Source organism: Phyllostomus discolor, chromosome X (assembly GCF_004126475.2).
Source record: "Phyllostomus discolor isolate MPI-MPIP mPhyDis1 chromosome X, mPhyDis1.pri.v3, whole genome shotgun sequence".
In the NCBI taxonomy this organism is placed as follows: domain Eukaryota; kingdom Metazoa; phylum Chordata; class Mammalia; order Chiroptera; family Phyllostomidae; genus Phyllostomus; species Phyllostomus discolor.
In genome coordinates, this window is record NC_050198.1 from 94046560 (window position 1) to 94064685 (window position 18126).

The window sequence follows — 18126 nt, forward strand, 5'->3', positions numbered from 1 at the left end:
TCTTTTATACTTGGTCATGTAATGAACTGGTTGACAACATAAAGAAATTCTACTTCTCTTAAAAAAAAAGACCTATCAAAAAAAAAAAGAAATCACATTCTCTCATTTAATACTTTACCCGCTTAACATGAAAACTATATAGTATGTGATTTGTGTGTAAGTTTTATAATAAAAATTGGTACATTTTTGGTGTAAAAAAAGAAATTCTACTTCTTAATATAATATTTATTTTAATTAGTATTTAGTTTTATTCAATTTATATATTAAAGTTAGTGATGGATACATTGAACAAATTACTACAAATTACAGATTTATACAACTTACTACAAATTTCACATTAAACAAATGACTACATTATTAACTGAAAAGAGATACACAGAATTTCAAAACTACCATTGTGGAAGGCTGAATAATGGCTCCCAAAGATACCCAGGTTATAATTCCTGGAACCTGTGAAGATTGCCTTATATGGTAAACAAACTTCCCAGTATGATTAAATTAAGGGGCTTGAGAGGAGGATTACCCTATATTATCCAGGTGAACCTTAAATGTAATCACAAGTGTCCTTATAAAGGGAAGACACAGGGAAATGAGACTATAGAAGTAGATGTGACAACAGAAACGAGATCAGAATGACGTAGCTGTGAGCCAAAGATTTCCAAGGAATTGCCTACAGCCTCTCCAGGTTGGAATTGGCATGGAACAGATTCTCCCCTAGAGCTTCCAGAAGAAACCAACCCTGCCATCATATTGATTTTATTTTACACTTGTAAACTGATTTTGAACTTCAGATCTCCAGAACTGCAAGAGAATAAATATGTGTAGTTTTAACCTACTAAGTTTGTGGTAATTTGTTATAGTAGAAATAGGAAAGTGATACACATTTTGGTACTTGGGAAGTGGGATTTTGCTATAACCAATACCTGAAAGTGTGGAAGTGGCTTTGGAATTGGGTAATGGATAGATCCTGGAAGAATTTTGAGTCATAGGATAGAAAAAGTCCAGACTGCCTTAAACAAATTGTTATAGAGGCATTGATAGAAAGGGCTCAGAAGGAAAAGGGGAACATGTTATTGGAAACTTGAAGAAAAGGATCCCTGTTGTATAGTGACAGAAAACTTAGCTGAATTATGTCCTACAGTTTTGAGGAAAACAGAACTATAAATGCTGAACTTGGATATTTAGCTGAGCTGATTTTCAAGCAATATGTTGAAATCATGGCCTGGTTTATGCTTGCTGCTTATAGTAAAATGCAAGAGGAAAGAGATAAATTGAGGGAAGAACAGTTTTAAGCAAAGCAAAACAAAACAAAACAAAGCAATGCAGGACTTAATGAATGATAAACTACATTTATTTTTCAAATATATATACTTCTTCACTTCATTCATCATTCTTTCGTAAGGCTCTATTGCTCACTTATGTACGAAGCACTAGGTTAGATGCTATATAACCAAATAATTATAGTACAATCTTATAAATGCTGTAACAATGGTATTTTATACAAAGTATAGGAGAAACAGGATAGGCTCCCTGAGAAAGTCAAGAAAGGTGTGATTTGATGAATTATCAAACGAGTGACTCCTAACAATTCTATTATTGCAGCAATTTCACTATAACAGAATTGCTTTAAGCATATATCAAATGATAGCTCAAATGCTACCAAGGAAAAAGGGATATTTTTCATCAGATATGTTCATTTACATGTGTTATCTAAATTAGATTGTCTGTTACACTTCAAACACTTATTATTTAATATATTTCAGTTCCATAATATCTCTTTTATTTTTTCAAGTTATAAAGTTAATTAACTTTGAGAACTAAGAAATTTGTAAATATGGAACTCAGATCTTTATATAGTGTTAATTCTTTTCTAATCTGTTAGTGCACATAGGTACATTTTCATGGTTATATTTAGTGTGTACATATTAACTTATGTTCTTTTTCTTTTCATTTATTTTTCATGTAAGTATTTTTATATATTTAAAGAGCTATGTATTATTTGATAAAAATTAAGGCAATTGTTCCCTTAGTATTGAGTTCTTGAATTGTTTCCAGAAATTTTACCCTTCTATGAATGCCTTCATATAGACATTCATACATATACTCCTGTTTCCTCAGAGTATATTCTCAGAAAAGCAATTCTGGGTAAGAGTATAAACAACTGCAGTTCTTCTTACCTGTTGCCAGATTAGACTTTAGAAAGACCAATCAATTTTTAGTGACATTAATAAATATAAAATGTACCTTTTTTATTTTTACTACCCATGCAACATTAGTTTTTTACCATTTTTGTTAGATTAATCACTTTAATATACCTAAGTTATTTTAATTTCCTTTCTTTAATACCTAGTGAGGGCATGTATTTTTTCATTTTTGCTTTACTTTTTTTTTTTTTTGAAATTGTCTCCTATTGCTTGCAAAGCTAGAAGGATCTGTATATTTTCATGTGTATTTACCAATTTTAAGTATATTTTATGATAAGTTTTTAACAATGAGATTTATTATGTATACATGCCCTATTCTAATACTTTCTTTTAGATATTTATTTTCTTGCCTTTGTACAAATTTTTAAGCCTTAAATAGAACCATTTTATCAGATATATCTTTCTTTAGGAATTGTTGAATTTATCTCCTAGTTTTATTTGAATAGATATGCTATTCTTGTTCTCTCCAATTTTCTTTTTTTAATCAATTTTTTAGAGAGAGAGAGAGAAGGAGGGGGAGAGAGAAACATCCATTTGTTTTTCCACTTATTTGTGCATTCATTGGTTAATTCTTATATGTGCCCTGATGAGATGGACACAACAACCTTGGCTTATGGGGACAATGCTCTAACCAAATGAGCTACCCAGTCAGTGCTTCTGATTTTCATAAATAGTAATTTATTTGATCACAAAACGAAATGTACATGTTGACTTCAGGGAACTGGAAAATAGAGAAAAACACAAAGGGAAATGATAAAAGTCACCTGTAATTCTACCACACACAGGAAGCCACTGCTTTTGCTTTGGAGCATTTGCTTCCAATGAATCTTATAAAATAAATACACATTTGTTTTTAGAAAAGTGGTATAAAAATAATAGACTTTGTAACCTGTTTTTATGCAACATAATAATATATGGTAAACCTTATTTCTTTTCCTTATTTAGCTCCCTCAAATGCTATTTTAATATCCATGTTAATATAATGTCCTCAATTTTTGACATATGAATGATAAACTTGTTTTCATTAATTAAATAGCCGTTTTCCTATATATTTTGCAAATTATCTACTTATATTCTTTTACCATTTTTCTACTGGAAAATTTTCAGTTTCTTACTGGTTTATACAAGGTTTTTTATGTACAGGGGATGCTAATACTGTCTTCCATGTATTATTGCAATATTTTGCTATTTTATTATTTCCCTTTAGTTCTGTATTTAATATTTATATATAGAATTTTTACATTTTTATGTAGCAAAATTCTCTCATTTTTGGTTTGCTTCCTATTATGCTAAGAGAGATAGATCCCAAAATGTAAGTAATTTGGATTTCATGAAAATTAAAAAGTTATATAATGGACACATCAAAAGAATAAAAAGGCAAGCCACAGAATGAAAGAAAATATTTGCAAATCATATATTTGATGAAGGGTTAATATCTGGAATATATAGAGAACTTGCACAACTCAACAAAAAAAATTCCTATAACTATCTATAAATTTAGTACAACCCCTATCAACCCAATAGCATTTTCACAGAAATAGAAAAAAAATCCTAAAATTTGTAAAGACTATGCAAGACCCCAAATAGTCAAAGAAATCCTGAGAAAGAAGAACAAAGCTAGAACATCACACTTCCTAATTTCAAACTATATTACAAAGCTACGGTAATCAAAACAACATGATGCTGGCATAAAAATAGGCACATAGACAAATGGAACAGAATTGACAGTCCAAAAATATGTCCACATGTATGTGGTCAACTAATTGTCACTAATGTGACAAGGGAACCAAGACTACCCAAAGGGGAAAAGATGATCTCTGTCAAATGGTGCTAGTAAACTGGATAGCCACATGCAAAAGATTGAAATGGAACCTGCTATCTTACACCATTCACAAAAAAACCTCAAAATGGATTAAGGATTTAAATGTAAGGCCTGATACCATAAAACTCCTAGAAGAAAACATAAGGAAAGAGCTTCTTGATATCAGTCTTAACACTGAGTTTCAGCTCGTGACAGCAATAGCACAAGCAACAAAAGCAAATATCAACAACTGGGACTATTGTACATCAAACTTAAAAGCTTCTGCACAGCAAAAAAACAAAAACAAAAACAAAAAATGTAACCTATGTAGTGGAATTGAAGAAAATATTTTTAAACCATATATCTAATAACTGGTGAAAGACAAATACCACATGATCTCACCTATAAGTGGAACCTGATCAACAAAACAAACAAGCAAGCAAAATATAACCAAAGACATTGAAATAAAGAACAAACTGACAGTAACCAGAGGGTAAGGGAGGAGGGAAAATAGGGGAAGGGTCATCAAGAAACATGTATAAAGGACACATGGACAAAGGCAAAGGAGGTAGGATCGAAGGTGGGAGGTGGGGATAGGTAGGGTGGGGGGAATGGTGGGGGGGAAATGGAGACAACTGTACTTAAACAACAATTAAATAAATACTTAAAAAATAAATAATAATATCCAAAATATATAAGGATCATGCAACTCAATAACAGAAATGTAGACAATTTGATTAAAAATTGACAGAGGACCTGAATAGACATTTTTCCAAAGAAGACATACAGATGGCCAACAAATACATGAAAAGGTTCTCAACATTATTAATCATCAGGGAAATGCTAATCAAAACCACAATATGATATCACTTGACACCTGTTGGAATAGCTATTATGAAAAATAAATAAAACAAGAGATAACAAATTCTGGCAAGGATGTGGAGAAAGAGGGACCCTTATTCACTGTTGGTGGAAATGTAAATTGGTATAGCCACTACAGAAAACAGTATGGAGGTTACTCAAAAACTTAAAAATAGAACCAACAGCTCCCACATTTGGGAATATATCAAAGGAGATAAAGTCACAATCTCAAAGAAATATCTGCATGCTTATGTTTATTGAAGCATTTAAGTTAAACAGAGAATGACAAATACTGTATGATATCACTTATATGTGGAATCTAAAAACATTGAACTCACAGACAAAGTAGAATGGTGGTTACCAGGGGTTGAGGAGGTAGGGAAATGTCAGTCAAAGGGTACTAACTTTAACTTACAAGATGAATAAATTCCAAGGATCTAAGATACAGCATTGTGACTATACTTAACAGTATCATATTGTGTATTTGAAAGTTGCTATGAGAGTAGAACTTAATGTTCCCACCATGACAACAACAAAATGGCAGTTATGCAAAGTGAAGGATGTGTTAACTAACCTTATTGTGGTAAACATTTCACAGTATATATGTACAAGTATCAAATCATCACATTTTACACCTTAAACATACACAGTGTTAAATGTCAATTATATCTCAATGCCATTAAAGGATTAAAGCATTGTTGCCAGAGAGTAATAAGGAGTTATTGTTTAATAAATACAAAATTTCTGTTTGGGATGATGAAAACACTCTGGATATGGATGGTGGTTATGGTTGCAGAACAGTGTGAATGCATTTAGTGCTACAGAACTATGTATTTAAAATAGTAAATTTTGTTATATATATTTAGCATAATAAAAATCAATTAAAATTTAAATATGTTAAAAATACAGGTAATATGTGTTGAGATATCAGGACTTTTATAAATTATGTTAATATATTAAAAAATAAATTTAGAAGATGAATTTCACTGGAAAACTGGAATGTATAAAAAAGGGTCAAATGAAATCCCAAAACTAAAAAATACAATAACTAAAATTAGGAATGTAATGAATGGGATTAATACCATATGAGACATGGCAGAAGAGAGGATTGATGAACTGAAAAGTCAGTCAGCAGAAAATAAACAGATTAAAACACAGAAAATAAAGGATAGAAAATTGAAAGAGCATTCAGAGATAGATGTAATGAAAAGATCTAGAGTGTAAGAACAAGAGGAAAAGATGAAACAGAAAGTATTTGAAGAGATAATGTCCAAATTTTTTTCTAAACTGACTAAAGATACCAAGTCACACAAAGGCTAAAAATCTGTGAGCAAGATAAATACAAAGAAAACCAACCTTAGCATTTAATAATCAAACTTCTGGAAACCCAAACAAAGAGAAAATCTTTAAAATGGCCAGAGTTGAGGAAAGATAGAGTGCTTTCAAAGGAACAATGATGAAACTTACAGCTGATATTTTAAAAATTAAATTGATTGGGGTGACATTGGGTATTAGGATCATAGAGGTTTGAAGTGTTCATTTCTATGATACATGATCTGTATATTGCACTGTGCTCACCACCCAAACTGTCTTCCATCACCATACATTAGGACACCCGTCATCCCCTTCCTTTTGACAGCCACCACATTGTTGTGTATATCCATGAGTTTCAGTTTTATATCCCACATATGAGTGAAATCATAAGGTTTTTACCTTTTTCTGACTAACTTCTTTGACTTAGCATAATATTCTCAAGGCCCATATCTATTGTCGCAAATGGCAATATTTCATCTTTTCTTATGGCTGAGTAGTCTCCATTGTGTATATGCACCACATCTTCTTTACCCAATCCTCTATCGCAGGACACTTTGGTTGTCTCCATGTCCTGGCCACTGTGCATAATGCCGTGATGAACACAGAGGTGCATATATCTTTGTGAATACATGTTTTCAAGTTTTTTTTTTGAGTAGATACCCAGGAGAGGGATTTCTGGGTCAAATGGTAACTCTATTCTTAATTTTTTGAGAAACCTCCAGACTGTTTTCCATAGTGGCTGTAGCAGGCTACATTCCCAGCATCAGTGAATGAGGATTCCCTTTTCTCCACAACCTCTCCAACACTTGTTGTTACTTGTCTTGTTGATAATAGCCATTTTAATAGGTGTGAGGTGGTATCTCATGGTAGTTTTGATTTACATTTCCCTAATGGCTGGTGAGGTTGAGCATCTTTTCATATATCTGTTGGCCATTTGTATGTCTTCTTACTGAGTTATATTTCTGAAGCACAGAGATCAACACTATATTGCCTATATTTCTTCTTTAAATCATTTGGACTGTGTGCCTTGTTAAAAAGAATATTGCCTCAAAATAAAAATAAACATACATATGAATAAATCATAAATAAGAATTAAATGCACTTAGGTTAATCATAATAAACATGTGCAATATCTACAAAACGTGTTGATCAGTGAAGTTCATATTTCAAAATTTAGTGAGTGCAAATAAAATAGTTATACTCTATTCAGACTCTGTACCTTTGATTTGACACTTAATTTAAATTCATACATTCAGTAGAATACATGTGTGTGCTGGTATGTATAAATATTATATGGCTTTTTAAAGCCATGTTAGAATTTTTGTGCTAAAATTCAAAAGCACATAATATATAAAATAGAATTAAAATAGCGTTCTTCTTTGATAATAATAAAAAGATAGTAAAACAAATTTGAAATTTGTCCCAGAACAATAAAATTTCTTAAATTACAAAAATAATAGCTCCTGGTTACTAAGAGTTTACTATTTCTATGCTTCAGGTACTGTGCCAAGTACTTTATAATATCTCATTTAAAACTTACCACAACTCAAGGAGTTTAGTACTATTTAGAGGAAAATAAGGTATAAGTAATTTTAATAATCTTTCTAAGGTCACCCAATTAGTAAATAGGATGCTGGATTGGATCCTGAACCTGAAAAATTCTTAACTACAGAGGACAAGTAGGACAATTGGTGAAATCTGAATAATGTCTGTGAGTTGTGTAACAGTGTTTTATCAATGTTATTTTCCTGATTTTGACACATTTGCATTATGGTTATATAAGAGAATGGCTTTTTAATTTAAAAAAACATTTTAAAATTCAAACACTTTTAAGTTTTCAGTTATAGTTGGCATCCAGTATTTTTTAAAATGTTTCTTTGCCAAGTGAGTTTTACTGTGTAAAGGTTGCACAAAATTTCCTGTCAGACACAAGAATATTGAAATATTTTAATTTATTTGGATAAAAGATGTTGTCCCATTGAATAAAATGTATCAGTACTATGTTGTTGAAGGAGATCAAGATAAACTCTTATTTCAGTTTAGTATGCCATGCTTAAGCTGATGAGGTTTTTGTTCAGCTTCATTGAGGCATAGCTTATATTGAAAAGTTTGATAACCAGTATATCTTTTGTACTTTTTATGGACTTTAAAGAAATTTAGTGTATGAATATTAGTAACAGGGTTCTGTCATTCATACACTATTAACTTTATGTGCATTCTTGTCTCCCATGTGTATATGATGTGGATTCTTTATAAGACCATCAAGTTCTTTAAAAGCCCACAGTACTTTGTATGGTCCTGTACATGACATGAACTATGAGATTCAGAACTTAGTTCATTCAATAAAGAAGTTTAAACTAATACAAAAAACACTTTGCTGTTGGATTTGTGCACTAAAAATATCTTGACCATTTCTCAATTCTATCTCAGGATGCAACAGTAGAATGAAACTCAGTGGCCGACCCTACAGACACATGGGAGTCCTTGGAACTTCAAAACTCTATGACATTCGGAAAACTATCTTTACCTTCACTCCACAGGTGAGTGGAATAGCTTTAACATGTATTGAGATGAATGGAAATAAAAGATAAACATTACAGAAATAAAGCATTTACTGGAGTTTGTACAAGTGCCAGAGTTCCATAGTACCTTCCACATATTAAGTTGCTCAATAAATATTTATAGAGTTGGACTGAGTTGAATTTCTGGCACAGAGTTATGCCAAGTGATGATGGCTACCAAGAGTAGTCCTGAGTGTTACAGAAATAGTGACTAGAGATTTTACAAATATTTGAGTACTTTTAAAATTACCCTTACTTTTAGCTCTGGCTGGTGTGGCTCAGTGGTGGATTGAGCACGGACCTGCAAACCAAAGGGTCACCCGTTTGATTCCCAGTCTAGGACACATGCCTGGGTTGTGGACCAGGTCTCCAGCAGGGGGCGCAGGATAAGCAACCAACATTGATGTTTCTCTCCCTCTATTTCTCCCTCCCTTCCCCTCTCTCTAAAAATAAATAAAATCTTTAAAAAATATTGTCCTTACTTTTAAAAGACTAAAACTTCTTATTTTTACTTGTATTTATCCTTTATAAACAAAATGTAGTGTTTTTTCTTCAGCTAGCGAATTATATGTTCACTTTGGGGGACGGGCCCTTTTTACAAGCCTAGAGATCTTTGATATCCTCTTCTAAACAAAAATATTAGTACTGTTTTAGCCATGATTATTCACATTGTTAGCCTGATGTTTATTAGTCACATTATAATAGCAAGTCTGATTATATGTATATATGGGGAGGAGAAATTATTTTCTGAAGAGAAAGCTAAAGCTCTCCATTTGTCATCTTACTTCTGAAATAGTGCAGCTGAGGTACAGACAAAAAATATTAGACCATAGATTCTATTTCTGATCTTGCCATTTGCTAGCTATATGACTTTGCTAATCTACTTAATGTTTCTTGGCCTTGTTTTTATCTATTAAAAGAAGAAAAGCCCTTACTGGATAGTTATAGAATTAAGTAAAGTTATGTACTTGAAAATACTTTGTAAGTTATAGCACAGTGTAAAAATGTCAAAAATTATATGTACCAATGGACCACCAGATGCTTTGGGAAGAATTAAGCATTAAATTTGGCAGTATTATTGCCTTTGTGACATCTTATATACCCTGTGAATATGTGATTACTTTAAAATATTATTTGATAGTTGTGAGAGTAAATTATTCTGAGGTGTTATTTTTATTTTTCTTAGTTTATAGACCAGCAACAGTTCTACTTGGCTCTGGACAACAATATGATAGTGGAAATGCTTAGAACAGACCTCTCCTACCTCTGTAGCCGCTGGAGGATGACAGGCCATCCCACCATCACCTTCCCCGTCTCACACACCATGCTTGGTAAGGTTGTATGAGACAAGGAATGATTGTTTATTTGGAATGCGTCATGTGGTTAGTCCTTTAAAATCTTAGAGTCACTGGAGAGCTATTTCTTATCATTTATTCTTTCAGCAGTTACTTATTAGCTTCTACTTTGTTCTAGGCACTTTTCTAAGGACTGGGGAATACATGAAATGAATAAGACAGATGAGGTTTCTACTCTCATGGGGCTCATGTTTTAGAATAAATACGTTCCAAATAAACTGATACACAAGAGTATTTCAGGTCATTTGAGGGGTGTAATTTTAAAAAGTAGTAGAATAACTTGGTGGTGACTACTTCAGATAATTGGTTTCTAGGTCAATTTGCAGAAACTTTATTAATAAAATTCATTTTAAAGAAAGTAAAACTATATTCTGCATCTGTCTTACTCCAGTGCAGCATCAGGATTTTATAGATAAATTCCTACACATCTCTCCTTCCAAGGCTTGTCTAACTGAAGCAGTAAAATCTAGCAGGGAAAAGTGAAAAGGCTTTCAGTTTATCTTTCCTTTATTGTCTGGGCTTACTGACATTACTTATTTGAAACTGGATGAATGGCTTTATTGTTCTCAGTTCCTGAAGGACTACAGCCAATGCAGAAGCATTGCTAACTTTCTGTGTCTCTGTTGTTGCTTCCAAAAGCCTGTTTGTACTGCCAAAGTACATAAAATTCCTTTTCATTAGAGAAGAATCCTTTATCATAAATCATTCAGAGTTTGAACAAACTGTTTGGGATTTTGTTGACATCTTGTAAAGTGCTTCAGAAGCACAGGATTTAAAGAAGTAGGGTAGTCCTTCTTTTTGTCTTTCATCTTTATTTAAGACAATTAACAAGTGCCCAATTGATAACTATTGTGTCCCCAGAATTGTCTTCAGAAAGCGTAGTCTAATTGGAAAGGTATTTTAAATGAAAAAAAAAATGCCATGAGTGAGACCTGGAGGCAGGGACGAGCTTGACTTGTGAGTGGGCAGTGAAGAGGCCAAACTGAATAGGATGAGCTTTGCATGTCAAGAGTATAATTATCAAGAAAATTGGGTAAGTAAGGTGGGATCATATTATGAAAACCTTGAAAATAAGCAGATATTTAAAACAGATTTTCTCAGAAGTCTGAGCATATAGTTTTTGAACAAGCTGAGACATGACAGTGATTTTGATTTGGTGACAGTATATACTATAGTAAGGACCATCTGATATCAAGGAAACTAATCCAGGTATGAAGTGATAGGAAGATACACTGGATTGGGGGTAGTAAAAATAGATCAGGAAAGAAGGGTACAAGAGTCATTTTAAGCAACACCTGCAGGTCAGATGTTGACTAAATAGATATGAGATATGAATCAAAATAATGGCAAGATTTACAAAGTGGGTAAACAATGCTTCCATTGATAGAAGCAGAGAACTTCTATAGAAAGATGACACTTGTAAAGGGACATGTTCAGTTTATGGTGACAAAGAGATTCCAAAATAGAAATACCTGATACAGTCATGTGCCACATAACCATGTTTCAGTAATGACAGACCACATACACAGTGGTGGCCCCATGAGACTACAATGAGATATCACCTCACACCTGTCAGAATGGCCATCATCAATAAGTCAACAAACAACAAGTGCTGGTGAGGATGTAGAGAAAAGGGAACCCTAGTGCACTGTTGGTGGGAATGCAGACTGGTGCAGCCACTGTGGAAAGCAGTGTGGAGATACCTCCAAAAACTTAAAATGGAACTGCTTTTTGATCCAGTGATCCCACTTCTGGGAATATATCCAAAGGAGCCCAAAACACTAATTTGAAAGAACATAAGCACACCTATGTTCATTGCAGTGTTATTTATAATCAGCAAGATATGGAAGCAGCCCAAATGTCTATCAGTAGGTGAGTGAATATAAAAGCTGTGGTATGTTTACACAAAGGAATACTAGTTGCCTTAACTAGCAATTACAATCACACTTGAAACTTGAAAGTATGAAGTCGCAGCAAAGAAATGGAAATACTTAGCAAAAAATTGAAGCTATAGCAAACTAAATGAAAGTTTTAGAACTGAAAACTATGATAACTGAAATGAAAAATTCACTGCCTAGGCTTAATAGCAGAATTAGGATGATAGAGTGAACTTGAAGATAGAACTGTTAGAAACGACTGATTCTGAGTAAGAGTAAAAATAGATTGAACAAATATGAACAGAGCCTCGAGGACCTGTGGGACTAGTAACAAAAGATCTAACATTCACATTATAAGAGTCCCAGAAGGAAAGGAAAAAGAAAATGGGGCCGAAAAAGTATTCCAACTAGTAACAGCTGGAAAATAGGCAAAAGTAATAAAGCTAGAGATTCAAAAAGCTGTGAAAGCCCCTAACTGGTTAAACCCACAGAAACTCATACCAAAACACATGATGATGAAACTTCTGAAAATTAAAAAAAGGATAAATCTTGAAAGCAATAAAAGAAAAATGATACTTTGCCCATATGGGAAAAATGATTTGAATGAAAGCAGATTTCTCATTAAAAACCCTGAAGAACAGGGGGAAGTGGCACAATATTTTTCAAGTGCTGAAAGAAAAGAATTAAAAACTAAGAATTCTTTATCCAGTAAAAACTGTACTTTAAGAGTAAATGGGAAAAATACATTCTCAGATGAAGGAAAATTCAATGAATTTGTCATTAGTATGACTGTTCTAAAAGAATGGCTTAAAGGAAGTTCTTGAAATGAAAGGAAATAATACAAGATGGAATGTTGAAGCATCAAGAAAGAAAAAAAAATAGTGGAAAGAGTAAGAATATGGGTAAATACAGTAGATATTCTCCACTTCAGTTTTGACATTTGTAGCAAAAACTATGACACTGTCCAGTGTGGTTTTCAAAATATTTAGAGGAAGTCTTTAAGGAAATTATGTTATAAATTAATGAAGTTAAAGGACTGAAAGGGAGTTAAGGTTTCTAGACATCATTTTAACTGATAAAATGTTGATACTAGTAGACAGTGGTGTATGTATAATACATGTTTATTTATAATATAATACCTAGAGTAACCACTAAGAAATTTAGACAAGGAGATAGAGTTAAAAGACTATAAGTAAAAGAGAAACATACTCACAGAGAACAAACTGATGATTTCCAGAAGGGAGGAGAGTGGAAGGACTGGTAAAGGGGAATAAAAGGTACAAAGTTCCAGTTATAAAATAAGCCACCGGGATGTAGTTTACAGAACAGGGAATATAGCCAATAACATCATAATAGCTGCACAGTAATAGGACATTGTAAGGTATATAAATGTCAAATTACTATGTTGCCCACTTGAAACTAATACAATATTGTGTGTCAGCTTTACTTCAATATTTTTAAAATTATGACAAGTCCATACCATGGATTATTACACAGTGATTTTAAAAACATATCATAATGCCCTGACCAGTGTGGTTCAATTAGTTGGATATTGTCCCATGAAGCGAATGGTCAACTGGTTTGATTCCTGGTCAGGGCACAAGCCTGGGTTGTAGGCACATGTCTATGTTGTGGGTCTGGTCCCCTGTTGGGGCACATGCAAAAGACAAGTGATCAATGTTTCTCTCGCTCTCTTTCTCCCTCCCTTCCCCTCTCTCTAAAAATAAATAAGTAAAATCTTTAAAAAAGTCATAAAAACACATAGATAAATCAAAATGAAATTCTTGCATGTATTTTAGAAGGTAAGAAGGAAATAGAGATATGAAGAACAAAGGAATACACAGAAAATATGTCAGACTTAACCTTAACATATCAATAACTACATTAACTGTAAATGAAAATTTAAATACACCAATTAAAAGACTGAGATGGGTAGAGTAGGTTAAAAATGACCCATATATATGCCGTCTCCATAAAATTCACTTCATATATGACAATATAAGTAAACTGAAATGAAAAGAATGGGAAAAGATATACCATATAAAATTAATTTTTAAAAATCAGAAGTGGCTATATCTGGTAGACTTCAGAGTAAAGAGGAACAGAGATAATGTAAACAACATTAGAAGTGAAAAAGGGGACTTCCGGCCAAGGTGGAGACATAGGTGGATGCACCGTACCTCCACACACAACCAAGATTGGAACAACAACAATTTAGAGGCAGAATAACACCCAGAACTGACAGAAAATTTATCTGAATGGAATTCGGACTGCCAAGAAGTTGAAACAGACCCGTCATCCAGACCGGTAGGAGGGGCGGAGACAAGCAGCCAGGCGCGGGTTGAGGCTCGGAGAACAGGGAGAGTTGGGCACATAAGGCAACAGGGAGCACGTAAGGCATCTGGGGCACACAAGACCACAGTGGGTGGACCCTGAGTACGCAAGTGGCAGCTGGCAGACCCAGTGAGGCAGCAATTGTGGAGCAGGGCAGAGTGCGCAACCCAGGATCCCAGAGAAGGGACTGAGGTCCCACAGAGAACGGAGCTACCACCATTGTTCCCTTTCGACCCCACTCTCACATACAACATTACAATCTAGCGACTGGGGTGCCCAGCCCTGGTGAAGACCTAAGGCTCCACCCCGCACCATAACAGGAGTGACCAGACCCCCCAAAGAGAGAGAGAGAGAGAGACAGAGAGACAGAGAGATGGCTCAAACAGAAGAACAAATAAGTGCCCCAGAACTCATCCTTTTGAGTGACTAAGAGATAGCTAACGTATCAGATGCACAGTTCAAAGCACTGGTGATCAGGATGCTCACAGAATTGGCTGATTTTGGTCACAAATTAGATGAACAAATGCAGGCTACCATAAAAGAAATGAAGGAAAATGCACAGGGAGCCAATAGTGATGGGAAGGAAACTGGGACTCAAAACAATAGAGTGGACCAGAAGGAAGAAAGAAACGACCAAACAGGAAAGAATGGAGAAATAAGAATTCAAAAAAACAAGGAGAAGCTTAGGAACCTCCAGGACATCTTTAAACATTCCAACATCTGAGTTATAGGGGTACTAGAAGGGGAAGAGGTAGAGCAACAGAGTGAACACATATTTGAACAAATAATAAAGGAGAACTTCCCCATTCTGGCAAAGGAAATAGACTTCCAGGAAGTCCAGGAAGCTCAGAGAGTCCCAAAGAAGTTGGACCCAAGAAGAAACACACCAAAGCACATCATAATTACATTAGCCAAGGTAAAAATGAAGGAGAGAATCCTAGAAGCAGCAAGAGATAAGGGGATAGTCACCTACAAAGGAGTTCCCATCAGACTGTCAGCTGATTTCTCAAAAGAGACCTTACAGGCAAGAAGGGGCTGGAAAGGAGTACTCCAAGTCATGAAAGACAAGGACCTATATCCCAGATTACTCTATCCAGCAAAGCTTTCATTTAGAATGGAAGGGCCAATAAAGGGCTTCTCAGATAAGGTCAAGTTAAAGGAGTTCATCATCACCAAGCCCTTATTTTATGAAATGTTAAAGGGACTTATCTAAGAAAAGAAGATTAAAAAAAAACATGTATAGTAAAAGGACAGCAAATTCACAATTATCAACAAGCACACCTAAAGCAAAACCAAAAGAAACTAAGCAAACAACTAGAACAGGAACAGAACCACAGAAATGGAGATCACATGAAGGGTTAGCAACAGGGGAGTGGGAGGAGGAGAGAGGGAGAAAAGGTACAGAGAATAAGTAGCATAGATTGTAGGTTGAAAATAGATGGGGGGAGGGTAAGAATAGTATGGGAAATGTAGAAGCTAAAGAACTTATGACACATGGACATGAACTAAAGTGGGGGGAAGTGGGTGGGAGAGGGTATACAGGGTGGAAGGGAGTGAAGGGGGGAAATGGGACAACTGTAATAGCATAATCAATAAAATATATTTAAAAAAGAAATGAAAAAGGGAATTTAGCAATAGAAATGGAGGAGACTATAAAAATTATAAAAAGTACCAATTACAATTTGTAAATCTAGATAAAATTGACATATTTTCTAGAAAAGTAAATAATGTAAGAATAAGCTTAATAAGAAACATACATAAAATATATGACAAAAATTATAAAACTAATGAAGAGCATAAAAGATCCTAATTATAAGACAGAAAAATTCCCATGTGGCTAAGTGGAAATAATTAATATTGAGATGCCCATTCTCATTAAATTAATCTCTATCAATTCAGTGCGGTTTCAAGTGAAAATAAAAACATAAATTTATATGAACAATCTGAATCTAAATTTCTTAATGGAAGAGAAAATGTACACGAATACCCAGACTTTTTTTTTATCCTCATCTGAAGATATGCTTATTGATTTTAGAAAGAGGGGAGGGGAGTGAGAGAGAGGGGGGAGAGAAACATCCATGTGAGACAAAAACATCAATTAGCTGCCTCTCCTGCACACCCTGACCAGGGACTGAACCCACAACCTAGGCAAGTGCCCTGACCAGGAATCAAATCTGTGACCTTTCGGTTAATGGGACAATGCTCTAACCAACTGAGCCACACCAGTCAGGGCAAAAATACTCAGACTTTTTAAAAACTAAAAACAATAAGAGAATATAGACCCATCATAATTAAAATATCAATATGATAGCAATTCAAATACAGTAGTCCCTACCTTATTTATAGTTTTGCTTTCAATGGTTTCAGTTACCAGCAGTCAGCTATGGTCCAAAAATATTAAAAATTTTGGAAATAGTCAATGTATAAGTTTTAAATTGTGCACCATTCTGAGTAGTGTGATGAAATCTGGAGCTGTCTTCCTTGGTCCTGACTGGGACATGAATCATTCCTTTATATAGTGTATCCATGCTGTATATGCTACCCACTCCTTGGTTACTTAGTAACCATCATGATTATCATATTTTGAGAGACTACATTCACATAACTTTTATTACAGCATATAATTATAACTGTTGTATTTTATTAGTAATTATTAATCTCTTACTGTGTGTAATTTTAAAATTAAACTTTATCATATGTATGTATATATGTATGTATGCACATATATATAGAAAAAACATAGTATATACAGGGTTTGATAGTATACATAGGCATCCACTAGGGTCTTGGAACATTTCCTGCAAATAACGGGGGACTCCTTTGGAGGCAAAAGAATATAAATAAATATATTTGGGAAATAATTTATTTAGGCCTGCTATTTTACATTTTATGCAAAATTAAATTCTGGATATATTTAAAAACTAAGCAAAGAAACCTATGAAAGTATTAGAAGAAAATATAGAAAAATATTTTTGTGATCTTGGATTGAAGGAAGCTGTGCCTTGTAAGACACAAGAAGGAAAAATTAACAAATTTTAAAACATGAAAATTTAAATGAATATTTTATACGAAAATAAACGGTAGTTGAGGTTGAAAAACAGTAAAGTGGGTAAAGGATTTGCCATACATATAATAGGAAGAAGGGTAATATTCACAAAATGTAAGCATAGAGCTCTTCAAAGTTGATTTTAAAAAAAGATGAACAACTTAATAGAAACATGGGGAAAGGACATAAACAGGCAATTCATAAAATAAATAGAAATGGCCAGTATACATATGAAAACATGCCTGATCTTACTAGCAATAAAATTAAAAGGGTGCCTTTTTAACATATTAGATAAACAAAGATTAAAAAGATTATTAATGTCTATTGTTGTTAATGGTATGGGGAAAATGTCACTTTTTATACTGATGATGGAAATATAATTGACTCAACTTTTTAAGTGGGCAACTTGGCAATCTCTATAGATTTCTGTAAGTGTTCTGTTGTCCAGTTCTACTTGTGAGAATTTTCCCTAAGGAGATAATAGAATAAGTGCATATAGATGTAGGTACAATGATCCTCATCACTGTGTTGCTTGTAATACAAAAACAGTCTAAATGTCTGCCATGGAATCATTTTTAGATTTTACAAACGATAAATAAGTTAGAAAAAGTGGATCATAAAAGAATATGTGTAGTATGATTTCCTTCACATAAAGTCAGATAATTTTTAGCTTTCTAAGTATTTTTATACCTACACATATAAACCAAGGCTCATTAGATGGCATAATATTACATGAAATATTTAAGACAGTGCTTGGCATGTAACATTCAACA

The 18126-nt window shown here is 33.7% G+C and overlaps 1 protein-coding gene across 3 annotated transcripts in view; it reads left to right on the forward strand.

Moving 5' to 3' along the window:
- Positions 1-18126, forward strand: part of PHKA1 (phosphorylase kinase regulatory subunit alpha 1) — a 129776-nt gene that overhangs the window by 70287 nt on the left and 41363 nt on the right. For all 3 annotated transcript variants that reach the window (XM_036016779.1, XM_036016781.1, XM_036016780.1), the window contains 2 exons: positions 8611-8720; positions 9928-10072. In XM_036016779.1, the coding sequence (XP_035872672.1) occupies positions 8611-8720; positions 9928-10072 (255 nt within the window). The remainder of the gene's footprint in view (positions 1-8610; positions 8721-9927; positions 10073-18126) is intronic.